General features: G+C 34.6%; 4 protein-coding genes across 7 annotated transcripts; 2 read left to right on the top strand and 2 right to left on the bottom strand.

Annotated features, from left to right (window-relative positions):
• Positions 1 to 40: 40 nt before the first annotated feature.
• Positions 41 to 5,058, bottom strand: LOC115237243. 3 transcript variants are annotated; one of them, XM_029810171.1, is made up of 3 exons: positions 4,636 to 4,895; positions 2,767 to 4,500; positions 41 to 2,691 (listed from the first exon to the last, which is right to left on the bottom strand). In XM_029810171.1, exons 1-3 carry the CDS (start codon positions 4,700 to 4,702, stop codon positions 695 to 697), a joined length of 3,798 nt encoding a protein of 1,265 aa, XP_029666031.1. In that variant the 5' UTR covers positions 4,703 to 4,895; the 3' UTR covers positions 41 to 694. The 3 variants fall into 3 exon arrangements, with proteins under 3 accessions (XP_029666031.1, XP_029666032.1, XP_029666030.1); XM_029810172.1 differs by lacking the exon at positions 4,636 to 4,895 and adding an exon at positions 4,911 to 5,058 and having other exon boundaries at positions 41 to 4,500; XM_029810170.1 differs by having other exon boundaries at positions 41 to 4,500.
• A 152-nt stretch (positions 5,059 to 5,210) lies between these two features.
• LOC115237249 (tRNA (guanine(10)-N2)-methyltransferase homolog) lies at positions 5,211 to 8,495 on the top strand. Its single transcript, XM_029810188.1, has 9 exons — positions 5,211 to 5,416; positions 5,728 to 5,793; positions 6,072 to 6,308; positions 6,493 to 6,627; positions 6,694 to 6,957; positions 7,068 to 7,206; positions 7,304 to 7,502; positions 7,628 to 7,754; positions 7,823 to 8,495. The coding sequence occupies exons 1-9, from the start codon at positions 5,342 to 5,344 to the stop codon at positions 7,982 to 7,984; spliced, it is 1,404 nt and encodes a 467-aa protein (XP_029666048.1). The 5' UTR covers positions 5,211 to 5,341; the 3' UTR covers positions 7,985 to 8,495.
• Positions 8,496 to 8,717: 222 nt separating this feature from the next.
• LOC115237224 (ER membrane protein complex subunit 2-like) lies at positions 8,718 to 11,637 on the bottom strand. Of its 2 annotated transcripts, XM_029810122.1 has the most exons (8): positions 11,494 to 11,637; positions 11,139 to 11,402; positions 10,517 to 10,630; positions 10,220 to 10,370; positions 9,999 to 10,142; positions 9,677 to 9,833; positions 9,348 to 9,443; positions 8,718 to 9,256 (listed from the first exon to the last, which is right to left on the bottom strand). In XM_029810122.1, exons 2-8 carry the CDS (start codon positions 11,170 to 11,172, stop codon positions 9,083 to 9,085), a joined length of 870 nt encoding a protein of 289 aa, XP_029665982.1. In that variant the 5' UTR covers positions 11,173 to 11,402; positions 11,494 to 11,637; the 3' UTR covers positions 8,718 to 9,082. The 2 variants fall into 2 exon arrangements, with proteins under 2 accessions (XP_029665982.1, XP_029665981.1); XM_029810121.1 differs by having other exon boundaries at positions 11,139 to 11,495.
• Positions 11,638 to 13,706: 2,069 nt separating this feature from the next.
• LOC115237195 lies at positions 13,707 to 22,350 on the top strand. Its single transcript, XM_029810083.1, has 2 exons — positions 13,707 to 16,418; positions 17,199 to 22,350. The coding sequence occupies exons 1-2, from the start codon at positions 13,707 to 13,709 to the stop codon at positions 18,876 to 18,878; spliced, it is 4,392 nt and encodes a 1,463-aa protein (XP_029665943.1). The 3' UTR covers positions 18,879 to 22,350.
• The last annotated feature ends 241 nt before the right edge of the window (positions 22,351 to 22,591 follow it).

Below are 22,591 nucleotides of genomic sequence, written 5' to 3'. Positions count from 1 at the left end.
TATATTATTCTTGAAATATAAAATAAACACTTTTCAAGTATATTCAAAATTAATCCTTTAATATTTCATCCAAAGATGTAATACAATAAAAAAGCAATTTTTTTTACTCGGTTTTTAATTGTTACAACAAATAACATGATAGTAACCTAAATGCTATGTGAAAAATATCTCAAGATATTCTAATTATTATATAAATGGATGATATATTTAAAGGAACAAGAAAATTGAAATAATTATTTAATACTTCATTCAAAAATATAATGTAAAAACATAAGTTATTCATAATTATTATAGCAAATACTACATAGCTGTAATATTAATGCTATACAATTTGTTTTAAAATGTCCTCATTAATTACATTCATCAGAATATATCATTAATAGAATAAGATATATGTGGATATATGTGCGTGGTTAAATAGTTTGCAAAATATTTTACAGGTTTGTGTGTGTGTGTGTGTGTGTGTGTGTATATTAAATGACCTCTTCTTTTTAATATATTATTTTAATATGCACACGCATGTTTGCGGTCATTTGATATCATCCATAACGTAAACAACAATTTCATCCACATTTAGAATTGTACAGACATCTCTCTCTCTCTCTCTCTCTCTCTCAGAGATAATTTCAATCAATATTGCAATAGCATCGAACAAAATATAATAATATTTGCAATTATGTCTTTAAATCTTGCTTTAAATCTTAAATGTGCTAACATTCTTACGATATTTTTTCTCTAATTTTATCATTTTTTTCATCGTATCCACATGACGCAGCATAATTGTTCGACTGTTAAATTTTTTTTCCAATTCGTTTGCTGCATTCATCATATAAGGTATTTCAAGTTCACGGGCCTCTTTTATGAGTTTTGAGGCATCCGGATACATATTTTGAATTGCTAGGTTTCTTCTTCTTTCCAATCTCTGTTGTTTTTTTGTCCGTTTATCTTGTTTTGTAGGATTTTTTTTTACATTCTGTTTGTCCGTGGATGTATTGCATTCAATATTTAGACCACTTGTTAATGGTTGAACGTCATTTATGTCTTCCGTTGAAATCAATACTGGTTCAATATAGTTAAATATCTCAGTATTTGATGACGTAGTAGTCTGAGCATCTTCTGTAACAGAATCTTCTAGTATCATTATCTCATTATCATCACAATCTATGGTATCATTAATTATAGGCGAAATATCGTCTCTTCTCTCAACAAACATCTCGTCATTCGTATTCTGCTGAATATTAATCGGAGGAAGATCTTCAGCAGAGTTTATATTTTGTGAAGTGCTAAATGTTACAGTTAACGAGGAATTTACATTAAAATCTGATGCAAGATTTTCTTCACACATTTCATCGTTTTCCAATTCCTGCATTATCTGCGGCGAACAATTCGTATTTGTTAGCATCATTTTCGAGTGTTTTTCAATACGCTGCAGCATGTAGATTATACCGACAGGTGTGTGAGGCACAAATAAACGATTATAAAGCAGGGTAAGTTTAAGATAAATTGCGGTATCAAGTTTCTCAATCATCTGATCTTGTTTCACAGATTCGAGTTGCTTCATTACATTCTTAAAGTCACGTATGTAAAAATTTGGTTTTGGCTCAGTGTTGAAAATCATAAGAAGCTTGACTTGTAAACGCCACATCTTTGTACGTAAACGAGAATATTGCCTGAAGCTACCATTATGCTGTTCCAATAGTCTTTTGTGGTGTTTTATTGAATGAGAAATCCATCGTGGATCATTTATTCCTTTTATATGATCGTTATAACATGTAAAGCTCATTTTTGTTAGTTGCGGCATCCTCGAAGATAATAGGTTAAACATTTTTGTAGGATTCATGGGTAGAGTCATATCCATCCCATAATCCTTTTCATTGTCTGGGAGATCGATCCAATGAAGCAACAGATTATGTATCAATTTTACGTATTCTTTCATTGCTATTATCTGTAATATTATATCTTGACATTGATCCATTTTTGTATAGCCTATTTTTACTTCAAATTCTATTGCCTTTTCAGATAATGCCTTAAGAAAAATTGGAGCAATTTCACCCTTTGACAAATTTCTTACAGTCCTCTTTCCATAGGATGTCAGTTTTTTTATCGATGAAAGGTTTCTCGAAATTATCTTTGCATCCTTGTTATTTTTGTCATGGAATTCACCATAAATAAATAGAATAGTGGTAAACTCGTTTTCGATTATTCCATTTTGTCTGTATTTCTGTTTATCTTCGGGCCGATGTATCTTATTTATCATAGGAGAAGATTCCAAGTTTCCTTCTATTTCTAGATTGCACAGAGTTTTTTGTGGAATCGGCGTCTCGTTAGCTTTTGCACTTGATGATAATGCGTCTACTCTAGTAGATTTCGAATATTCTTCCATTGGAATCGACGAACTGCTGCTTGTTGCCCTGGATGACAAACTTATTTGGAAATCAGAATTGGAAAAACTCGTCGCATATGTGTACATAGGTCCGTCCGTGTAATTTGTGACCGCTGCCGGAGTTTGAAAGTGCTGGGACCATCGATACGCATTGCACATGGACGACTCATGGCCGCGCTTGGTGCAGTTGCAGCAATGCAATAAGCCCGACGGTTTCATTATGTTGCCTGGATCCTGTGGTGCGCTGCTCATGTCGGTCGTTTGATGATACCGTCGCCAGAGATCGGGACATTGCGTTGACTCGTGTCCTACCGAATGACACATAGTACAATATAGGACACGACAATACTCGCAAGTTTTACGAAACGTGTTCTGTTGCTTACCGCATGTAAGACATATTTTCTGTGGACAACGAGACTCAACGTGACCTTTGTTGCCGCATATATAGCAACAGGGCGTTTTACGCGGCACTGGACAATCATAGCGTTGGTGACCGTCCTGGTGGCAATTGGTACATCTGATGTTCCAGAATCTGTGGCGTTGCCTGCTGGGAGGACTTGGCATCAAATCCTCGTCCATTATCCTCCACATTCGCGGATCTCTCGACATGCCTTGCTGCAGTTCGCCAACATCAAAGTTCTCCTGACCGCGAGACGAGTTGTAGTAATAGTTCCTCAGTGAGTCTGACATTGTTTTGAAATATTCATTCCTTGATTCCTTTCTTCTTTCTCCACCACTGCTGCTTTGCTGCATAACATTTTGATTGTTTTGCTGAACAATGCATTGTCGTTTTTCTTTAGAACTCTCGATTGTACTATCATTTTGTCTCTTTCGATCTATTGCTGTATCATTACTACTGCATGATGCTTTCGCATCTAATGTATTGTTTTTTTCTGCACTTCTTAAATTATATCTACCATGTGTAGGTATAATGTTACTTTTGTCAACATTTCGTTGCGATTTATGAATGTGACTATATGAATATATTTCTGGAATCATAAATTGCTCTAAATTAGTGTTATGTTGTTTAGATGTATTTTGCGATAATTGCTTTGTAGAATTTTGATTTGTATCTTTAATTGATACATCTCCTTGACTTTTATTTAATTTTGCAGTTTTGGATGACTGTTTAATTTCATTTATACTTTTGACACCTTTCTGAACTATTGTGCAATTCAAAACAATATCTTCTCTAATTTCTTGCATACTTCTGGAGTTTACTGTTGTATCCTTATTATGTAGAGATTTATCAGTACTTTTATTTTTAACAGATGTATCTTGGTGATTACTTGATCTGCCTGTAATTTTGCTTGTGGCTGGGTTAACTTTTTCTGAAATCAGATTATCCATTCTTGAATTTGTGTGGTTTTCCTCGTCAGAATCTTGCAGATTTATAAGTGGTGGTTTTGGTTTTGGTGGAACCGGTATTTCAAAAATAGATTCGTCAGAGTCAGAACTGTCCGAAGTTTGTTTATTTTTCTTTAATTGTTTGTCTAAGAAAATTTCATGTTTTGCAGATTTTAACATGACATTGCACTTTGAACGTATTGTGTCATTCGGTGAAGCAGTTTGATCTTTTAGGGAACTTTCTTGATGCTTGCTTTTTGTATAGTTAGAAGATTTATGCTTCTTGGCAACACTTTCCTTGCATTTTTTTTCTTTTTCCACTGAAGAGTTTCCTGGATTGTCATTATTAATATTATCATTATCATGTATTACAGGATTCATCTCTCGACCAGACAATTTGTCTGTGTTAGTCTGAATTTCAACTGATGCAGGATTAATTGCATCAGCTGAATTTTGTACGCGCGATATGTCACTGTCTATGACAAAACTCTCGTTTGGCAACGGAGTGTTCTGATTGCAATGTTCTCTTGATATTTTCTTAGTTTTACTAGATTTATCTCTAGCAGATTCAGATTCTAATGGTTGCCTGTCTTCAGATTGTTGTTGCATATTTTCCGGTTCTAAGTTTGATTCAGCATCCATGTTAGCTAGTTGAATTGTTCTTGAAATATCCGAGGTTTTTGATCCAGCTTCAACGTTTGATTCATAATAAATTTCTGCATACAATCGGGACTGCAAGTCACCATCATCAAAGTTTTCGTTTTTATAATCTACAATAGACAATAATAATTGCCGTTAATATTTGCGTCGTAAAAATCAAGTACAATAATGTGACAAATATGGACAATCTTTGTAATTAAACAAAATTGTAAATATATATATGTAGAATTTCGTTGATTATTTACCTCTGAATAGATTATTTCTTTCTTCAAAAGTATTTTCTGACATGATGTTTATAGATATTTCTGACATAAATAAAGATGTTCGGAAAAATATTTAATATCATTAAATGACACAATTGAAACATAATAAAAGTTTTCTAGCATATATATGCATGTACGTTGTATTTTAATATACACGTGCAGTGTATAAAAGTACTTTACATAATCTTTTTGTAGCAAGAAGAATGAGTGAAATGTTACTAAACTTTCTTCATTCGATTTCTCTAGAAAGCACTTACATAAAACACAGAGTTCCTAGAAGTAAGAGTCTAACATATATCGTCCAATTTTTGATTGGCTGATATAAAATAGCGGCACCAATCAATAATGACGTTTTAAAAAATCAGCCAATAATTTATGCATACATGTCACGCGTTAAGGTACAATTTCATGTGCTGCAAACTCGTGCAGCAGAAAGATCACGTGATCGAAATGGACGAATGAATGACGACGGTCTGGCCGCTGATTCGTCCATTTCGATCACGTGACCTCTTCGCTGCACGAGTTTGCAGCACATGAAATTGTACCTTTATGCCGGGTACAAGTAGTAGGCCCGTTCAACAAAAAAATGTTAGGGAGGTTAGGTGATTGTCAACAATAACTAAAGGGGATTTATGTTTGTATATGTATTTAATATAATAATTATTACGGGTAATATATATTATAAACGATGCTAAAAATGAGCAGCCAATTAAAGAGGTATCTCTTTTGGTTCGCTCACGAACATGTTGATTTCCGATTGGCTGTAAGTGTTTTTTCATGAAATATTTTTAATGATCATAAATTATAAAACGATTCTTCGTAAAATGCTATTATATTTTCACTATATATTTTATTATATTCTACATTTGTGTAAAAATTCTAGAAAATTTTTCTATATTTGAGAGAGACATTTTGCTTGAGATTTTATAATTATAAGTCGTAAGATTTTAATATCTTATTAAATTCTGTAGAGAGCAAAAGAAATGTAACATTTTTATATTGATTATATATATTGATTTTTTTATATTTATTGTGAAAGTAATCACTATTATTTTCCCATCTATTATATTTCAGGAAATGCAGTCTATATTTGATATGTACAATATTAATCCACAAATAGTAACTAGGCCAAAGGAACATGTAAGGAAGTATGAACATTATTAATTATCAATATATATTCATGTGTGTGTGTGTTAAAATATATATTCTTCTTAGATTACATTATTGTATAAATTACTTTTGCCCAAGAAACATTTCTCAACTGTAATTTCTACTGTAAAATAACTTTGTAAATGTAAAAAAAATTTTATATAAATGCTATTATTATATATAATAGTACAAATACTGTATCAAATTATGCTTTAAACAATATACAATTTACTACAAACAAAAAATAGATTTATAAAATTTTGTTTTAGCCATACTGGATTGTAGATTTACCTGATGAGAATGCAGTACATCAAATTGTCAGTAGAGCAATCTCAATACGCTTTTGTTTGGAGCTGTGGGCGCAAGGCAAACAAAATGAAGACTTACATAAATCTTTAAAAGCTTACTCAGTCAAAAATATCACAGGAGAGAAAAGATCATTCAAGATTGCAGTGGAGACTTTCTGTAAACATTTCTCACAACAAGAGAAAGTAAATAAGATTGAAGTAAGTAAATATTTCAATAATGAACTTATAAATCATGATGATGATATTGTAATAATGTTATTCTAAAATTATGTTTTACATTAAAGTACATGCTAGAAATGCATTATTAAATGCTAATCGTTTAACAATACATATTTAAATTATCTAATATAGTGTTATTGACTTAATGCAATATTGGGCAAAGTCTTTCAGTTATTTACCTCTTGAAGGACCAGTCAAATTGAAAAATCCAGATATCACTCTATGCTATATAGAGCATTATGGACTTAATCCCAATAGCATTCCTGAGGAGCCATATGAATATTTCTTTGGAAGATGGGTGAGTAATATGATTATATATCAAAGATATTTTCTTTTTACAAATTATAATATCATTTTATTACAGATTGCTGATGGCCAGCGAGAATTGATTCAAAAGTTATCACTAAAAACTAGGAAATTTATAGGAAATACCTCAATGGATCCACAGTTGTCACTGATAATGGCAAATCAAGCGCAAATTAGAAATGGGGACATAGTTTACGATCCATTTGTAGGGACGGGTTCTTTGTTAATTGCTGCATCTCAATTTGGAGGATATACATTTGGAACTGACATTGATTTTTTAATGCTCCATGGTCGTACAAGACCTACACGGATATCACAAAAGGTATGAAACTAACAAACATTAAAAATTTTTATCAATTTTTATAAATTTGGTAAAAAGAAATTTAAAAAGTCGAAACAGCCGAATAATTATTATATTATGTATGATACTAGACAAGGGAAAAAGACGAAAGCATTGCAGCAAATATGCATCAATATGGAATGAGTTCCTATTATCTTGATGTAGTAGTGGCAGATTTTTCGTATCCACTCTGGCGAACAGATTTACGAATAGATGCTATTATAACAGATCGTTAGTACAAAAAAAATCACAAAATCCTCGATTACAAATTATAGAAATTTTCTAAGATTTATGAGCGACTAAAGCAACTTGTATTTTTTTTTTGTAGCGCCTTATGGTATAAGAGAGGCTACGGAACGTATAGGTACCATGAAGATAAATCCTGTAATAGAGGAGCATCAAGCAACCTCTCATATTCCTTCTAAAATTGGTTACGGCCTGAATCAAATATATAAAGATTTATTGTGTTTCTCCGCGAGACATCTAAAACTTAACGGCAGATTGGTGTGTTGGTATCCACTGTTTAGGTATATATATCTATTAATATTTACTTGTAATTAATTATATGTAAGAAATGTGGCAACACTCGTAATGATTAATTATTGACTATTAAATGATAGAGATAATTATATTTATCAAATTTATGATTTAGGGACCAATACACAGAAGATCAGTTACCAGCACATCCTTGCTTAGAGTTGTTAGCTAATTCCGAACAAGTATTGAGCAACTATACTAGTAGAAGATTATTAACTTACAAAAAAATTAAAGAATCAGAAGTATGTATGCATAAACCATTTAATTTTACTAACAATTCTTACTCTTCTATGTCTTCAATACTTGATAGGCAACCGATGAGAGCATCATCATGAATTTAGTCGACTTTCGTGAAAAATATTTTGCATTACGCGAAGAAACAAGAAAGGAAAAGCGAACGAGGAAAGCCACAGAAAGAGCGAGAAGACGAGAAGAGTGGGAACGTAGCAACAAGGAAGTTACTGAAAGATGACTGTAGAGATCTTTTGTATAGAGAGAAGCAGACATTAAATGTCTTCTTTCAATTTTATATACGTTTCCACAGTTATTAGTCTTTATATATGCATATTGGATTGTTCAGAAAATTTTCTTAGTTTACATTTATTTACATAAAGGAAAAAGATTAAAAAACTTCGCAAGCAATCCAGTAATTAAAAACATGTATAATTATTCAGAAATATTTGATTTCAAGATGTGGTCATCTGATTTTTGCAATTTCTCTTATTATGTACAGAATAATTGTAAAGATTGATATATGAAAACAAGGCTAATTGTTCCAATTAGTTTGAAATAAATGATATTTTTTACATACATGTATTTTATCCATCAACGCCGCTTTTATTTTCATTATATTTATATGCAGATATAATCAATACTTAATAGCACATGAAAATCAACAATGATATTAGACAACAGAGAGAGCCGAGAGTGATCACAATTACAAAATCAATGATTACACATTCACTTAATAACATATACAGTAACTAAATTATAAGTTTAAAAAAAAATTTTTATTGTACTTTAATATATATAAATTTATAAAAATAGCAAAAGATGTGTCGTTAAAATTATACAATATTGAAAAATAAAATATATGTACAATGTACATCATCAAAGTATAATAAATTAAAAGTATCAATATTGAATCTTGCAATAATTTATATTCAATTCTATAAAATTTCTTCTCAATATTAAAACTATATAAGAATAATATAATATATATAGTGCAGCTAAAACTTGAAAACTGTATAGAGCTTACTAATTGATTGATTAATAATATATCAACATATGCATTTTATATCGACATTGAACAAAATTATACTCTTGGAACATAATCATGTACATTACACAATTGAAAAATAGAATAAAAGATAATACTGTTTGAATACATCAATCATGATCAGATTTTTATTACCTTTTTTTTTTAACTGCATAGAGTTAAAAAATATCTAAAATTTCTCGTGCTCGATAGATTCTTTGGAAATAGTTATATGCAATATGTTTAAACATATGCTATTTACTTTTGTTACAAAATTAAAATAAATATACAATTTGTCAAAGATAACAGTACCTAAGCTTCAAGTTGCAGTTGTCCTAGTAAACGTTCTACGTTTTTAACATCTTCATTCGAAACTTTACTTTCATATTGTTTCTCAATTTGTTTACTAGCCCATTCGCTCAGCTTCATTGCTTCCTTCTTCTTGGATGCAGGACATTTAGGTGATGTTGCAATATTGTTTGTTGTCTAAAATAGCATATTTACAGAAAACTGTTCACATACACACACACACATAACTACTATCTAATATTATATATAATGCCATTTTGAAACTTACTAATAACAAGCCATATAAAGCTCTAACATTATTTGGATTTAATTTTGCTGCTTGGCAGAAATATGCTTTCGCCAACTCCATATTATCAAATCCGCCCTGTATAAAAAAATATTATATAATTTAAAAATTTATCTTTGCATTAATTTCAAAAAATATTAAGAGATACTTTAATTTATAATAAATACATATCTTAAATGTATATTTAGCCTCATTCAACCAAATAGCTTTTTTATGATATTAATTTTTTGTTAATCCATTTAGTTAAATAAATGTTATGTGGCTATTGATAAAAGCAAACAGTCATAAAAAATCTTAAATGCATCCATTACCTGAGAATACTTTATTTCAGCGTATCTTTGGTAAATTAAATGGCTATGTGGATTATGCAATATAAGTTCTTCCATGCAATAGGCTGCTTTGGAATACTCTTGTTCTTGCAAATAAAGATCACACAACTCGTGCCATGCTTCTTGATCGCTCATAAATCTAAGTAATGATTTTGTAACACATAATATTATTAATATATCATTTGTAAAATTACAAAAAAAATATATAATTTTGAACATTACATTTACTTATATCTTATAAGTTTTATAAAGCTATTTAAACATATTAATATATATATATGTAAGAGTGTGAAACATCACTGACCTTTTCAGATATTCTGTAAGTTCTTTGATTGCCTCTGGAATACGTCCTCGAGCTTTCAAAATAGCAACACGACGTTTCCTTGGTGCTGCATTAGTCTCGTCTCTTTTTATAATAGACTCCAAAACTTCCATTGCTTCGTCGTACCTGAAAAATATATTAATAAATTGTTAAAACAAGCATTATTACATATTTGCAAATACTTGATAATATATAACATATACATTTCTAATGCTTCCAAATGCATGGCATGGTATTTATGAACACGCAAGCTGCCAGGAAATGCGCGCATTAAAATTTTAATGCAATATTCAGCAAGTGACAGGCGGTAACAATCCAACGCGGCTACACATACTTGTTCCAGAACCAGATATTCTAAATAATTAAAGATGGAATATTATATATACTTTTATAAAAAAAAATGTGGTAAAAATGGTATTATTATTTAAATATACTGCTATTATTTATTATTATGTAACTATAATTATAAGGATAAGAAAAGTTGTATTAATTGTTTGTACTTTCATTGCCTAAACGGTCAATCTTTCCTATTAATGTATTATCCCAAAAGTCCACTACATCTTTACTTCGTCGTTCGGAATCTTCTCTCCAGGTTCTCAATAAATCCCGTACTTCTGTATAACAAAATCATAAAAAGCTGTTATTAAAAATACATGAAAATATTTTTATAGTTTGCAACATGTTATCAATACTAATAAAACAATGTGTAAAAATGTTTTATTTTTGTTCGCTAAATTATAAGTTTAAAAAAAAATTTTTATTGTACTTTAATATATATAAATTTATAAAAATAGCAAAAGATGTGTCGTTAAAATTATACAATATTGAAAAATAAAATATATGTACAATGTACATCATCAAAGTATAATAAATTAAAAGTATCAATATTGAATCTTGCAATAATTTATATTCAATTCTATAAAATTTCTTCTCAATATTAAAACTATATAAGAATAAAAATAAATTCCCAAAAAAAAAAAAAAAAAAAAAATTGAAATTTAATTAGTATTTCTTGGGATTTTTAAAATATAATTTAATTAATATTCCTTGGGATTATACACGTACGAGAAAGATGACGTACATTAACATGCATCCAATTGTCGCATGCGATACAAAACTCACCTGTCCAAGATAATTTGTCGTAACACCCTGCCATTGTTACCGCTTTATAAAATCAAAGAAATTTCTATAAGAGTGAATAAAACACTCGGTGAAATTGAACTGTTGTCACGCGATATTTTAGAGGTTATACGATGTGGCTCCCAAAATGTAATGTAAACAGCATCGGATCAGATGCATTAGTAGAAATTCTTCACGCTTTGTTGTAAAGGATACAAAGTTATTGCCACTACAGAGACTTCCCGAAGTTGTAACGCGCTAATTCCCCTGAGATAGCGTAAAGAGATAATTGTGATAAATAATGGATATATATACGATGAGTGAAGTCTGGGAAGAGGGGAGGATGACAACTACGTACACATGTAGTTCACTTCGTCATTGTTGTAAAATTAATATACCCATGGTCATGATAAAACGTATGATTAGTAAACTCTTGTATCGCGTCAGTATACATGTGAGCGATTCGAGATTACTCGTATATACAGAGTGTCCCAGAATTACCGCACCACCTGCTAATGATAGATTCTTGAGATCATTTGGAGACGATTTTTCCTCAGTGAAAATATCAATAACTTTCGTGTTACAAGCGATTCAAAAAGAAAAGCTTTTTGCAAATTAAACTTTATAGAGAAGAGAGTTAAAACTACATTCTTTAATTAATTTCAAATAGAGTTTACATAAATAGAGAGAGAGAATTATTTTAATTTAAAGGCTTATTTAGTTACAAAGACGGAAAAAATTGAAAACTTGCAAAAAATATAATGACCTCTCTTGACATTTTCTGGGACACCCTGTATACATCTGTATATTTTATATATATGTAGTTTGTTACATATATTTATTATGGGAGTTTTACAGCAAGAAAATACGGATAAACACAATGTCACCCAATTGGTCATTAAATGAAGAATTTTTAAAGAAAATAAAATTTTTCTATGTGACAGCTAATCATATGACATTGTATTTATGAATGTTTCTTGCTGAAAAGCTTCCATTCATACACGCGTATATGTGAACACATGACGCGCACACATAGATCTGTTCGTTTTAAATGCACTTTCTCTTAACATGTAATTCTTTGCAAAATAAATAATTTTGAATACATATCTATTTTATTTCAAATGCGTAAAGAGTGCCATAAAGTACAACTAAACCAGACTAAACGAACAGATTTACATAAAGGTCTATCTCCATTTAAAAATGGCCATTAATTTCTATATCGTTTCTCTCTCTCTCTCTCTCTTTCTCTACAAAAAGAAACTATAATAAAATACGCGATTGGACGTAGTTTCCTCGGGACACACCTAATCCTAATTTAATCTAACCTAACCTCAACCTAATTCCTTAACCTACGATTTAATCTCTTTTTAACCGCATCAATCGTATTGTCTGGGATCTCTCTCGATTATTAAAAATTCTAAATATATATCCATTTCATCCCGAACGCGAAAAGCGCGATGTAACGCGGCTCGATAGACCTGGAAATCCTACAATCCAACCCTAACCTAACCTCAAGCTCGCAAGGTTGGCATCACTCGACGTGAGTTGACAGTTGACGCGCGCGTCATTGCGCATGCGCGCGCATTGTTTGCACGCGCACGAGAAAGAGACGGAGCCGCGGGGTTCCGTCGATAAACTCGGGGAACAGGTGTCTCGCACGACGATACATAGAGGGCCACGGGTGATCCGGTGGCACAGGGGGGCGCCACATGGTATCCTTCGGTAGCTCTTGTTGCTCCCATTCCCAGGCGGGGGATTATCATCGCCCGTCGCTGTTTTCTGTTGTGTTTTCGGGGGCCGCGATCGTGCCGTGTCGAGGAACATGCCGTCGCGATAATCGTCGCGGAAAAGGGGGCCAGCCGTGCGGGGGCGAAGTGACGTGTGCGCGCCGCGGGAGTGATCGCGATCCCGACACACCGTCCGTGTCATCGTTCGCTCTGCCCGTCGTGTCGCGTCGGCCGCGCCGCGTGCAGGCAGGTGTAATTTAATAAGCGCAGGCAGGCCAGGCAGGCTGGGGTGGCTGGCTGGCGATTTAACAGGATATCGATTTGTCTGGCGAGCCAGTGCCGCCGCCACCGCGCCGTTGTGTGCCGCCGCCGTCGCCGCTGTTCATCGAGCAACGGCGATAGCACGCACGGAACACACACCGCCGACAGTACGGCCGTCAGGCGTTACGGGGGACAGCCATGGACGTCGATATTTTTGGGGCACAGCGGTGTTGTCGTGCAGCTGTGCCGTGCGTCGCGGTGGCCGCGTGCCTGATGAGCGACGAGATGTGACGCGAGACGGCCGCCCCGGCGACGATTATATTCGGTTTCGTCATCGCGAAGAGAGGAGCGACGGAGGAGGCACGGAACGATCGCGATTACGGTCCGTGTACGAGAGGCGGATGCCAACGGTACGGAAGAAGATCCGTTCATTGTGTCGGCTCGTCGACGTGTACGACGTTCTTCCGCTCTAGGGTTCCGCTGGTTTCGATTATACGCGACGCATTGTAAAGGGGGAAGAAGAAGAAGAAGAAAAAAAAAAAAAAAAAAAAAAAAAAAAAAAGCGACTCGTTTATAGGAAGCGATGGAGCTCAACAGCGGTGCGGGACCGCCTGTCGGGGCAGTCGCCTGTCCCGTTTGTACCTTGTACCTGCGCGAGGGTATTAGTTTGCAGAAGCATCTGGATACCCATCCCAAGGAACAAGTTATAGATGCTCTCATCAAGGCTAGCGCCTCCTCGACTCAGTCGCACCAGCAGCAGCAGCAACAACAACAACAACAACAGCAGCAAGCTACCCCGGCGACATCAGTACCTGTATCGCTGCAACCGCAAGCTTCACAGCAAACCCCTACCTCTGTTCAGACGCCTCAAGCGTCACCCCAAGTCTCACAGAATTCCGCGCACATTTCCTCCTCTCATTCGCCGTATCCCATAGGACCCATCTTCGAATGTCCGCCTATAAGTACCATGATGCCGCCACAGTTCACCTCGTTCAGCTATCAACAATTTGTCAACAATGGGACCATGATGATACCGCAGTATGCGATGGCACCGCAGGCCAATCAGATGATGCAGATGCTGTACAATCCGTACGGTATGTACCAACAGCAACAAATACCCACCGTCCAAATGATCTCACCGGTTGCAGCTATCCCGGGCGCCGCGAGGATTCGACCAGTGGTCACCATGGCCGGGGAGAACAATGTCAGAACCGCCCTGGCAATTCCTGTAAATAGTCCCGAGCCCAAGCAGATCCTGCCTGAGATTTTGCCCGATACCGAGCCTGAATCCGGGCAAGTTATGCCGGATGTGAACCTTCCAGCCTCGCCTGTACTGCAGAACGAGGACGCGTCCGTCAGACAGGAGGAGAGCGACAACAATGCGTTGCCAATCGATCACAGAGGACAGCCGATGCAGAGTACCGCATCGCCTGGTGAAGGTACAGTTCAGCACGGGTATAACGCTATTCCTAGATCCATCACAATCGCTTGCGCCATAAATACCAATGACGATAAAGTGGAGAGTGTACTGCCGGACATGGAGGACGAGGAGCCATCGAATAACATTTCCACCGTGGACTTGCAGTGTAAATCTGTAACATACGAACAATCTGAAACACAACAGTTTACGCAACAGGTTATGCAAGAAGGGTACGTGAGTATATCCAATAGGAAAACTAACGCAACGAATGATGTTGACTCTATGACATGTGAACGCGAATCGGAAATGATGAGCGACGAAAGACCGGCAAGCCGCAACAGCAGTGTCAGTGTCAGCAATAACGTTCCATCGCCGCGGAATTCAATAACGATTCCAGACGCATTGAAAGACTCTATTCAACCTGAACTTAATTCGGTGGAAAAGCTAGAGAATTTGATAAGCATAATGGAAACGGAGCTTAATAGCGCTTCGCTTCAAACAGAAAATAGTTCATCAAATGATCGGGATAGATTAATAGATACGAGAGAGAAATCTGATAGGGAGGAGACCGTGATTCACGATACCGTAGTGACAATTCTAGGCCCTCACGACAAGGATCACATATTGCCTGATATAGAAGAAGCTAACAATACATGGTGCCCGAACGATTATGTAGATAACGAACTGAGAACGCTAGAAAAAACTTGTCGGTATTTGTCATACAATACAGAGTGCCCGAAAATAGATGACGGTTTGAAAATGTTAGAGAAAAATTTGTATAAGTATAAGTATAGTTTTTCAGCACCCCCGTCTCCTGTCACGAGGAAGAAGTGCCGCAAGACCGTGGCGCGTCGTTACAGCGCGCGATCGGAGCTCGGATCATGCGAAAATCTCAGCCCGTATCATCATCGTGGTGGCTTTGACGACGCGGCGGCCATGCAGGACGAGGACGAAGACGAGGACGACGACGACGATGTGGATATCGACGAGGACGAGAAGATCGATGAGGAGGATAATTTCGACGAGGCGGACATGGAGATCGAGGAGATTCCCAGTCCGCATACGCCTTTCGCGGAATGCGGCTTCAGATCGCACACACCATTGTCCACGATTAGCGGTATTTCCGTGTTAAGAGTTAGGAAAGATCTCAGCAAACCATGTTCACCCACATCCATACATTCGTTTCATCATGTGGACAGTGATAGCATAAGCCACGACGAGGACAGTAATGCTGTAGATAATAATATTGTAGATAATATTGCAGAGAAAGATCCGATTGACTGTTCTCAAATCGAAGAGAAGATTAAGACTGATCATCAGCATCAGGAGGCGCGCGCGACAGTGTGCGAAAATAATGAAAAAGTTCAGGAATCGAGTAGTAGTAATAGTTATACATACCAGCAGTCAGTGATAACTGAACACGTTAGTTCATTCCCTGTGATGCACTCGCAGCCACCCGTCTTGATGCAAGAGTCATATTCCGCGACGAGTAAGACGCAAAATCTCTTAAACTTGTCGGAATCGATTAATCCTACAACCAGCACTGAATCCAAGAGCTTTCATTCTACCAAATCTACGTTGATGCCGAAGCAATCGATGGAATTGCTCAACATAAATGAGGATGCTCATGCCGGACCGATAAACGTCTTTGAATTTGAAGGACTACAAATATTAGTTCCTAGTACATTTATAAGCGATTCGTCTCAGAAAGCGGTTAGTGCGACCAGTCAGCAGTCCATGGCAAGTAGCGAGGGTGCAATAGGTATCGATGAGGAAGTCAAGAGTATTAATATGCGTGCCGATGAGACCATGCCGCCTAGAGGTGAACTGTCCGAACAAGAGAGCAATGGATGCACAGAGCCGTCTGCATGGCAGGTTTGTTATGTTTATTATTTTCAAATATTTTCATATAGAATCGAAACTCTCCAAATGTATTCTTTATTTGCGGTAATAATATTCGACATTTGCGACCATTTCTGCGAAGAAAGATTATATAAATTGTTGAACATTTTTCGGCTTATAACTTAGTCTATAGATTTTTCTAACATAAATATATACATACAAAATAAGGAAACGTAATATATGAAGTAAAAAAATAATATATAAAAAGATTGTACTCTCTTATTATTTCTTTATCTATTTCATAATATCTTTCTCTATATAGATAGTATACGATTGTTAAATACTACATTGTTAATAAAATATGCAGAATTATGAAATAATGATGAGTTACATTTTGTGTATTAATTTTAAAATTAATTATTAAGAAAATAATATAATGAAAAAATCTTGTCACGTTATAATTTAAAATTATCGTGCAAGTATTACGAAATTATTATTATTGTTATTATAAAATTCACATTTGAATGTTTCATTATATTTACATTGTAATTATTATTTAAGATAATACATATACATGTATAATTATATTCTGAAAAATATTAATGAAATTATCTTGTTATATCATCACAGATATATTATTTGCCCAAGTTCATTGGAAAAAAAAATTAATAAATTATTCGAAAAATAATTTATATGCAAATTTAACAATGATAAATCTAATAATAGTTACAATGTACATATATTAAAAAATTATAATAATGTTATACACACATATAAATTTATATTCTTTGTATAATGTATTTTTTCTTATAGCTGTACATGGGTCAAGAATCTTCGCGCATGTCCACCTCTTACGATCTGTTGGCACGAGAAAGCTGGGAGGAATCAGAAGGATCTGACAACGAGATTAGTGGCCCGTTGTTGGATAGTAGATCGTTGGCCACGCACTTCACTTCGAGTCTGTTTCTGGATCGAGATCGGGAGACACCGACCAAACGGACGTTCAAGTGTTCTCACTGTAACGAGGTATTCGATTGTCCAAAAGAGCGCAGAGTTCATAGTACAACAGTACATAAGGAGGCAGTGCCCAGTAGCAGCAGAGATCAATTGGATCAGCCGGAGATGAAGGACATCAAGTTGCTGGACAATCGTGTGAATGTGTTCGACGATATATTTGTGCCGGGTCTGCACATGCAACAGATGTACCATCATCAACAGCCGCTCCTGCATCAGCTACAGCCACCACCGTCGCAGCCTGGAGCGGATGGTTTGACCAAGGCTGAAGGCGATCAAAAGATTGGCGAGAATCTGGTGATACCATCGAGCATCGAGGTGACCTGCGCGATATGCAGCCAACGATTTAGCAGTGAAAAATCTCTACAGATACATCATCGGCGTATGCATTTAGCTGAGGTAAACAAACGCATACGCGAGAACGCCAAGTGCCAGATATGCAACGAGGAGTTCCCGTCAGTGTTATTGTTCAACGCTCACCTGAAGATACACCCGTTGGAATGCGGACAGTGCGGTAAGTATTTTTACCGGAAGCAAAATTTCAAGCTGCATATGAAACGGCACTTGGGCATCAAACCGTTTCCGTGCACTGTGTGCGACAAGGCGTTCCTCACCAAGCAAAAACTGGACGAACATACCAACGGCCACACTGGCAACGCGCCCGTCAAATGTAGCTTGTGCAACGAGACTTTCCGCAGGTATTCGAATTTGACCCAGCACAAAAACCGGCATCACCTCAACATCAAGAAAAAACTCAAAGACTATATATGCCACTGCGGCGAAGTGTTTCACACGAAGAAGAAGCTCGCCTGGCACAAAGAGACGCACGACGAGAAACCCAAAGCATGCACGTATTGCAATGAGCGATTCATTCACATGGCCAGTCTGACGCGTCATATGCGTCGTGCCCACAATCGCCGATTCGTTCCTGATGCGCAGCGCGAAAGCGAGAACGTCGAGTGTCCTATTTGCAAGTGTATCTATTTACGATCGTCGTTGGCGGTGCACATGCGCGTGCACAACGGCGAACGGCCGTACGAGTGTCAGGTATGCTCCAAGGCGTTCAGCACCAAGTGGAATCTACAGTTGCACAAGTGGACGCATGCGGCACGCAGCACCAAGCCGTTCAAGTGTAATCAGTGCAGCGCGGCCTTTTATCGTCACAGCGACTACACGGCGCACATGAATTCCCACCGTAACGTGCGTCCGTACACGTGCAACTATTGCGGCGCGCAGTTCATCCGCAAGTACAACTGTCTGCGACATGTCAAGGAGCACGAGGAAAACAAGGCGTACACGTGCGACGTATGCAACAAGACCTTCCATCGCTCCTACTATCTCAAGGAGCATCTGCGGGTGCACTCGGGCGCGCGACCGTACACGTGTCACATATGCGGCAAGTCCAGCGGCACCAAGTCCAATCACAACAAGCACGTGCGAATCCATCACGCGCGCGAGCCTGTAAATACCGAAAATTAAATAAGGATCGTCTACTACACACACTTTTTTTTTTATCGCAGTCGCGAGACGAATTGGACAATCCGGTCCCGAGTTTGCCCCGCGCGCTGTACTTATGCGCGAAATTTAATAGCAAGTGTTCAGAGACTGGGATTATATTTTTACGCTTTAATCGAGTATCGAGATCTCGATTTAATATCTCGGCAAGCTCGGTTTTCGACGCTGCGGACACTGTTTCGTGCCCGTGCACGCACGAAACACTCTAAATATATATTAACTAAACTCGTCTCGAGAAATTACAAAACGACGCCAGCATTGAATCTGGTTTCATCTTAACTTGGCACGGCATGAATCCCCAGGAACATGTTTGCTAACTGATTTGCTAGCGATTTTTGCTGTCCTTTCTCTATATTATAGCTACAATTACTCGGGACTAAAGAATTTAGTTAATTGTAAGATTATTTAGCACGGATCGACGCATGACGTCGATCGTTTTATTGTACTCGATCTGAGTACTCGTTCGCGTAACTCACACACAGAGGGACATGTAACGAATATGTGTGCGATTGTACCGCGTACATGCGCCGATGACAATGATGGGATTAAATCACGTTAAAAGTGAAGCAGTGAGTCTACTATCATGACTTATTCGATTTCATATAAGTGTATACATATGTACACATTTTTAAATATTACATACATATTTTTAAATATTATTACTAAAAAACATAGAGAACGATGAGTGAAAAAGAACTGATTTTTGTTTAAAAAGTATAATATAAATTATATATGTAATGTTATGTTTTTTGAATCGCTAAATACGATAGTAATATTTTTATCTTTCTAAAGTGGTGGAAAATATTGAAAATGATTAAAATTCGCAGAAGAGAGATCAAAATCAAGTTACTTTTTTTTTAAATAATTAACGACATATATGTTCCAATTATTTAATTATTTATCACTTTATTTCTTTATTGAAAAAGAAACACTAAACAAATACTTAAAAGTTAAAAAATTTTAATATTTGAAATGCCAAATTAAAAAAAAAGAAAGTTTAATTTAGATAAGAATGAAAGTTATTTATTTAGAATGTCAAAGGCACACGCATGATAGAATTAACAATGATTTTATATATATCGCAATGCTTAAAATGTCTTATTATAAGACAATTTTGGATAAATAAAAAAAGACAATAAATAAATCAACAAGATTAAGAAGCATTATTGAGGTCCAATTTTGAGATGTTTTTTTTAATATTTAATGGAAAAAAGTTGTAAGAAAATAAACTTTAATAATTAAATAATTGGAACAAATTTATTATTAATTATCATTAAGAAAAACTTGCTCGACACTTTTAGGGCGAATTTTTTTATTAATATTTAGATGAATGAAAATATTATTATTGTGTATTCAATGACTCGAAAAACATACCCTTAACACATGACTAATTAAACTATATTTAAAAATTTTTGTATGGACATATACACTTATAAAATCAAATAAAAATCTTTGTAGTTTATCCAGTGCTTCAGACTCAATGATGACTTAATCCCATTAATGCCGTCGACGCGTATATATAACATTCTTTCAATAAGAAAATTGATTATCTTTATTAATTTTTATTTGTCATATTGATTTTGCCCATCGTCTTTTTTATATATCCGAAAGTGTCTTACAGTAACACACTTTAAGCATTGCCATACGCGTAGAATAAAAAACGGAGGCGTTATTAACTCTGTCATCCGTGCAGTTTAATTCTAGATAAGTAACTTTTATTATATCTAAAGTTTCCTTTTTCTTTTTTATTGAAATGCTGTTATATATCATTAATTTTTTGTTATTGACTGCGAGATATCTTTATTTCTAAGAAATTCATCGCTACATTATTTGATATGTGCATGATAAAGTGTATGATGATTAAATTACTTTAATATGTGATTTAGTTTAATTTGATGGAAAGCACTTTAATCCTTAGATATCCAAATATTTAAAAATATTATATGTATCATGCAAGGTATTCTAAAGATAAAAATTTTGTCATTTCATAATATTTGATTCTATTTAATTTTGTTATTTTATAATAATTTTGAAATTGAAAACGTGGATACATTTGTACATACATTAATTCTGTTATCGGCTATGTGTGTTGCATGTTGCATAATTGTTTTATTTATTTGTTAATTTAAAGGAAAATAAATACAAATATTTGTATTTCAGGATTAACAAATTATATAAGATGATTTAAAGATTTTTTTTATATTCTATATTAAAAAGAAATTATATATTGAAATTAGCATATTAAATTTCAAACAAATTTTATGTTTATTACAATTAGTTCTTTTTTGTTTTATTTCTTTTCGTGCTTAAAAAAGAAAACATGATCCCGCAAAGATATCTAAGGATTAAACAGAGAGAGAGAGAGAAATTGTTGTTTATATATTCGTATTATCAAGCAATCTTGATTATACAGGGTTGGGATTTTATTATGTTACGTGCTATGTTTGTGAACATTTGCATGCTGTGTAGGTCCAGTGACTTGAGACTTTCATTATCCTAAGCTAATAACAAATTTTTAATAAAGATAAACTATTATAATATATGTCACAAAAAAATTCTTGAATAGTTCTTGCGAAGGAGAAACTACGCAATGAAGAAACACGTTTGCCAACTAATAGTATAATTATTATATAAAGCTAATTAATCCAATTCATACTTACAAAGATATGGAGCACTTTTACATGTCGATGGTTGTAAAAGTTTTTTTTTTACGATATCTATTTTACATAAAAAGTGTGCAGGTTCTTGCACATTGTTTGCCTCTATGTAAGTATGAGAACAGCTCGTATGGATTGCGTTCAATATTCTATGTAAGGGCCTATGAACTAATATTATGACTATCGACTATCACATAATAGTTACGTATTTTTTAGTTGTTATTCTTCTATATTTATATATTTTGCAATATGTGTATAAGGCCGTATTTTTTATTGGTTACTATAATTCCAAGACTGATCGGTGTTGGTTCGTCATATATTGCTCTCTAATACAAATCAAAATAGTTACATTTCTCAGTTTTAGTTTGATATGTTAATGTTTTTGTTGCAACAAGCAATAATATTGTTCCTTGAAAAATAGGATGTAAATCCAAAAAGAATCATAAATTCACTCTTTTAAGGTATATCTCTCAAAGAAATATTTTACCACAAGTTTTGTTACATTAAATTTCATATAAAAATTTGTGTGTGAAATAATAGGGAGATGTTTCTTGATTTAAATATGCATAATATTTATATGTGAAACTATATTAAGCTTTTTACTGCAAAAACTATATTAATTTTTTAAATATATTATGTTATTACATTATTATTTAAGCAAGTTTTAAAGTTTATTATATTAGTCACATATGAAAAAACTCAACAAAATCGAATATTTTGGATTTACTTTCTTCTGATTCTCACTGCGATTAGCATATAAAAAAATCATATGCTACTAATAAAATTAGAAAAAAAGGTGTTATAATATAGATATATGACATTATTAAAAATTAAGCAGATAGTTATGAATATAAGGAATGGAGAATAATTTGGCATCTGAAAACAGAAATATCTGATAAATTATATTTGACAAATTATTGGGAGAAAAATTTTTCATTTCTTTTTGTTTGTTTGTTATTTTGATATAAGAGAGCAATATTAAAGAGAGGATATAGAGCTATCTGAAATAATATGTTAGAT

This window comes from Formica exsecta, unplaced genomic scaffold (genome assembly GCF_003651465.1).
Source record: "Formica exsecta isolate Colony F162 unplaced genomic scaffold, ASM365146v1 scaffold282, whole genome shotgun sequence".
NCBI lineage: Eukaryota > Metazoa > Arthropoda > Insecta > Hymenoptera > Formicidae > Formica > Formica exsecta.
This window is presented reverse-complemented; position numbering and strand designations above follow the sequence as displayed.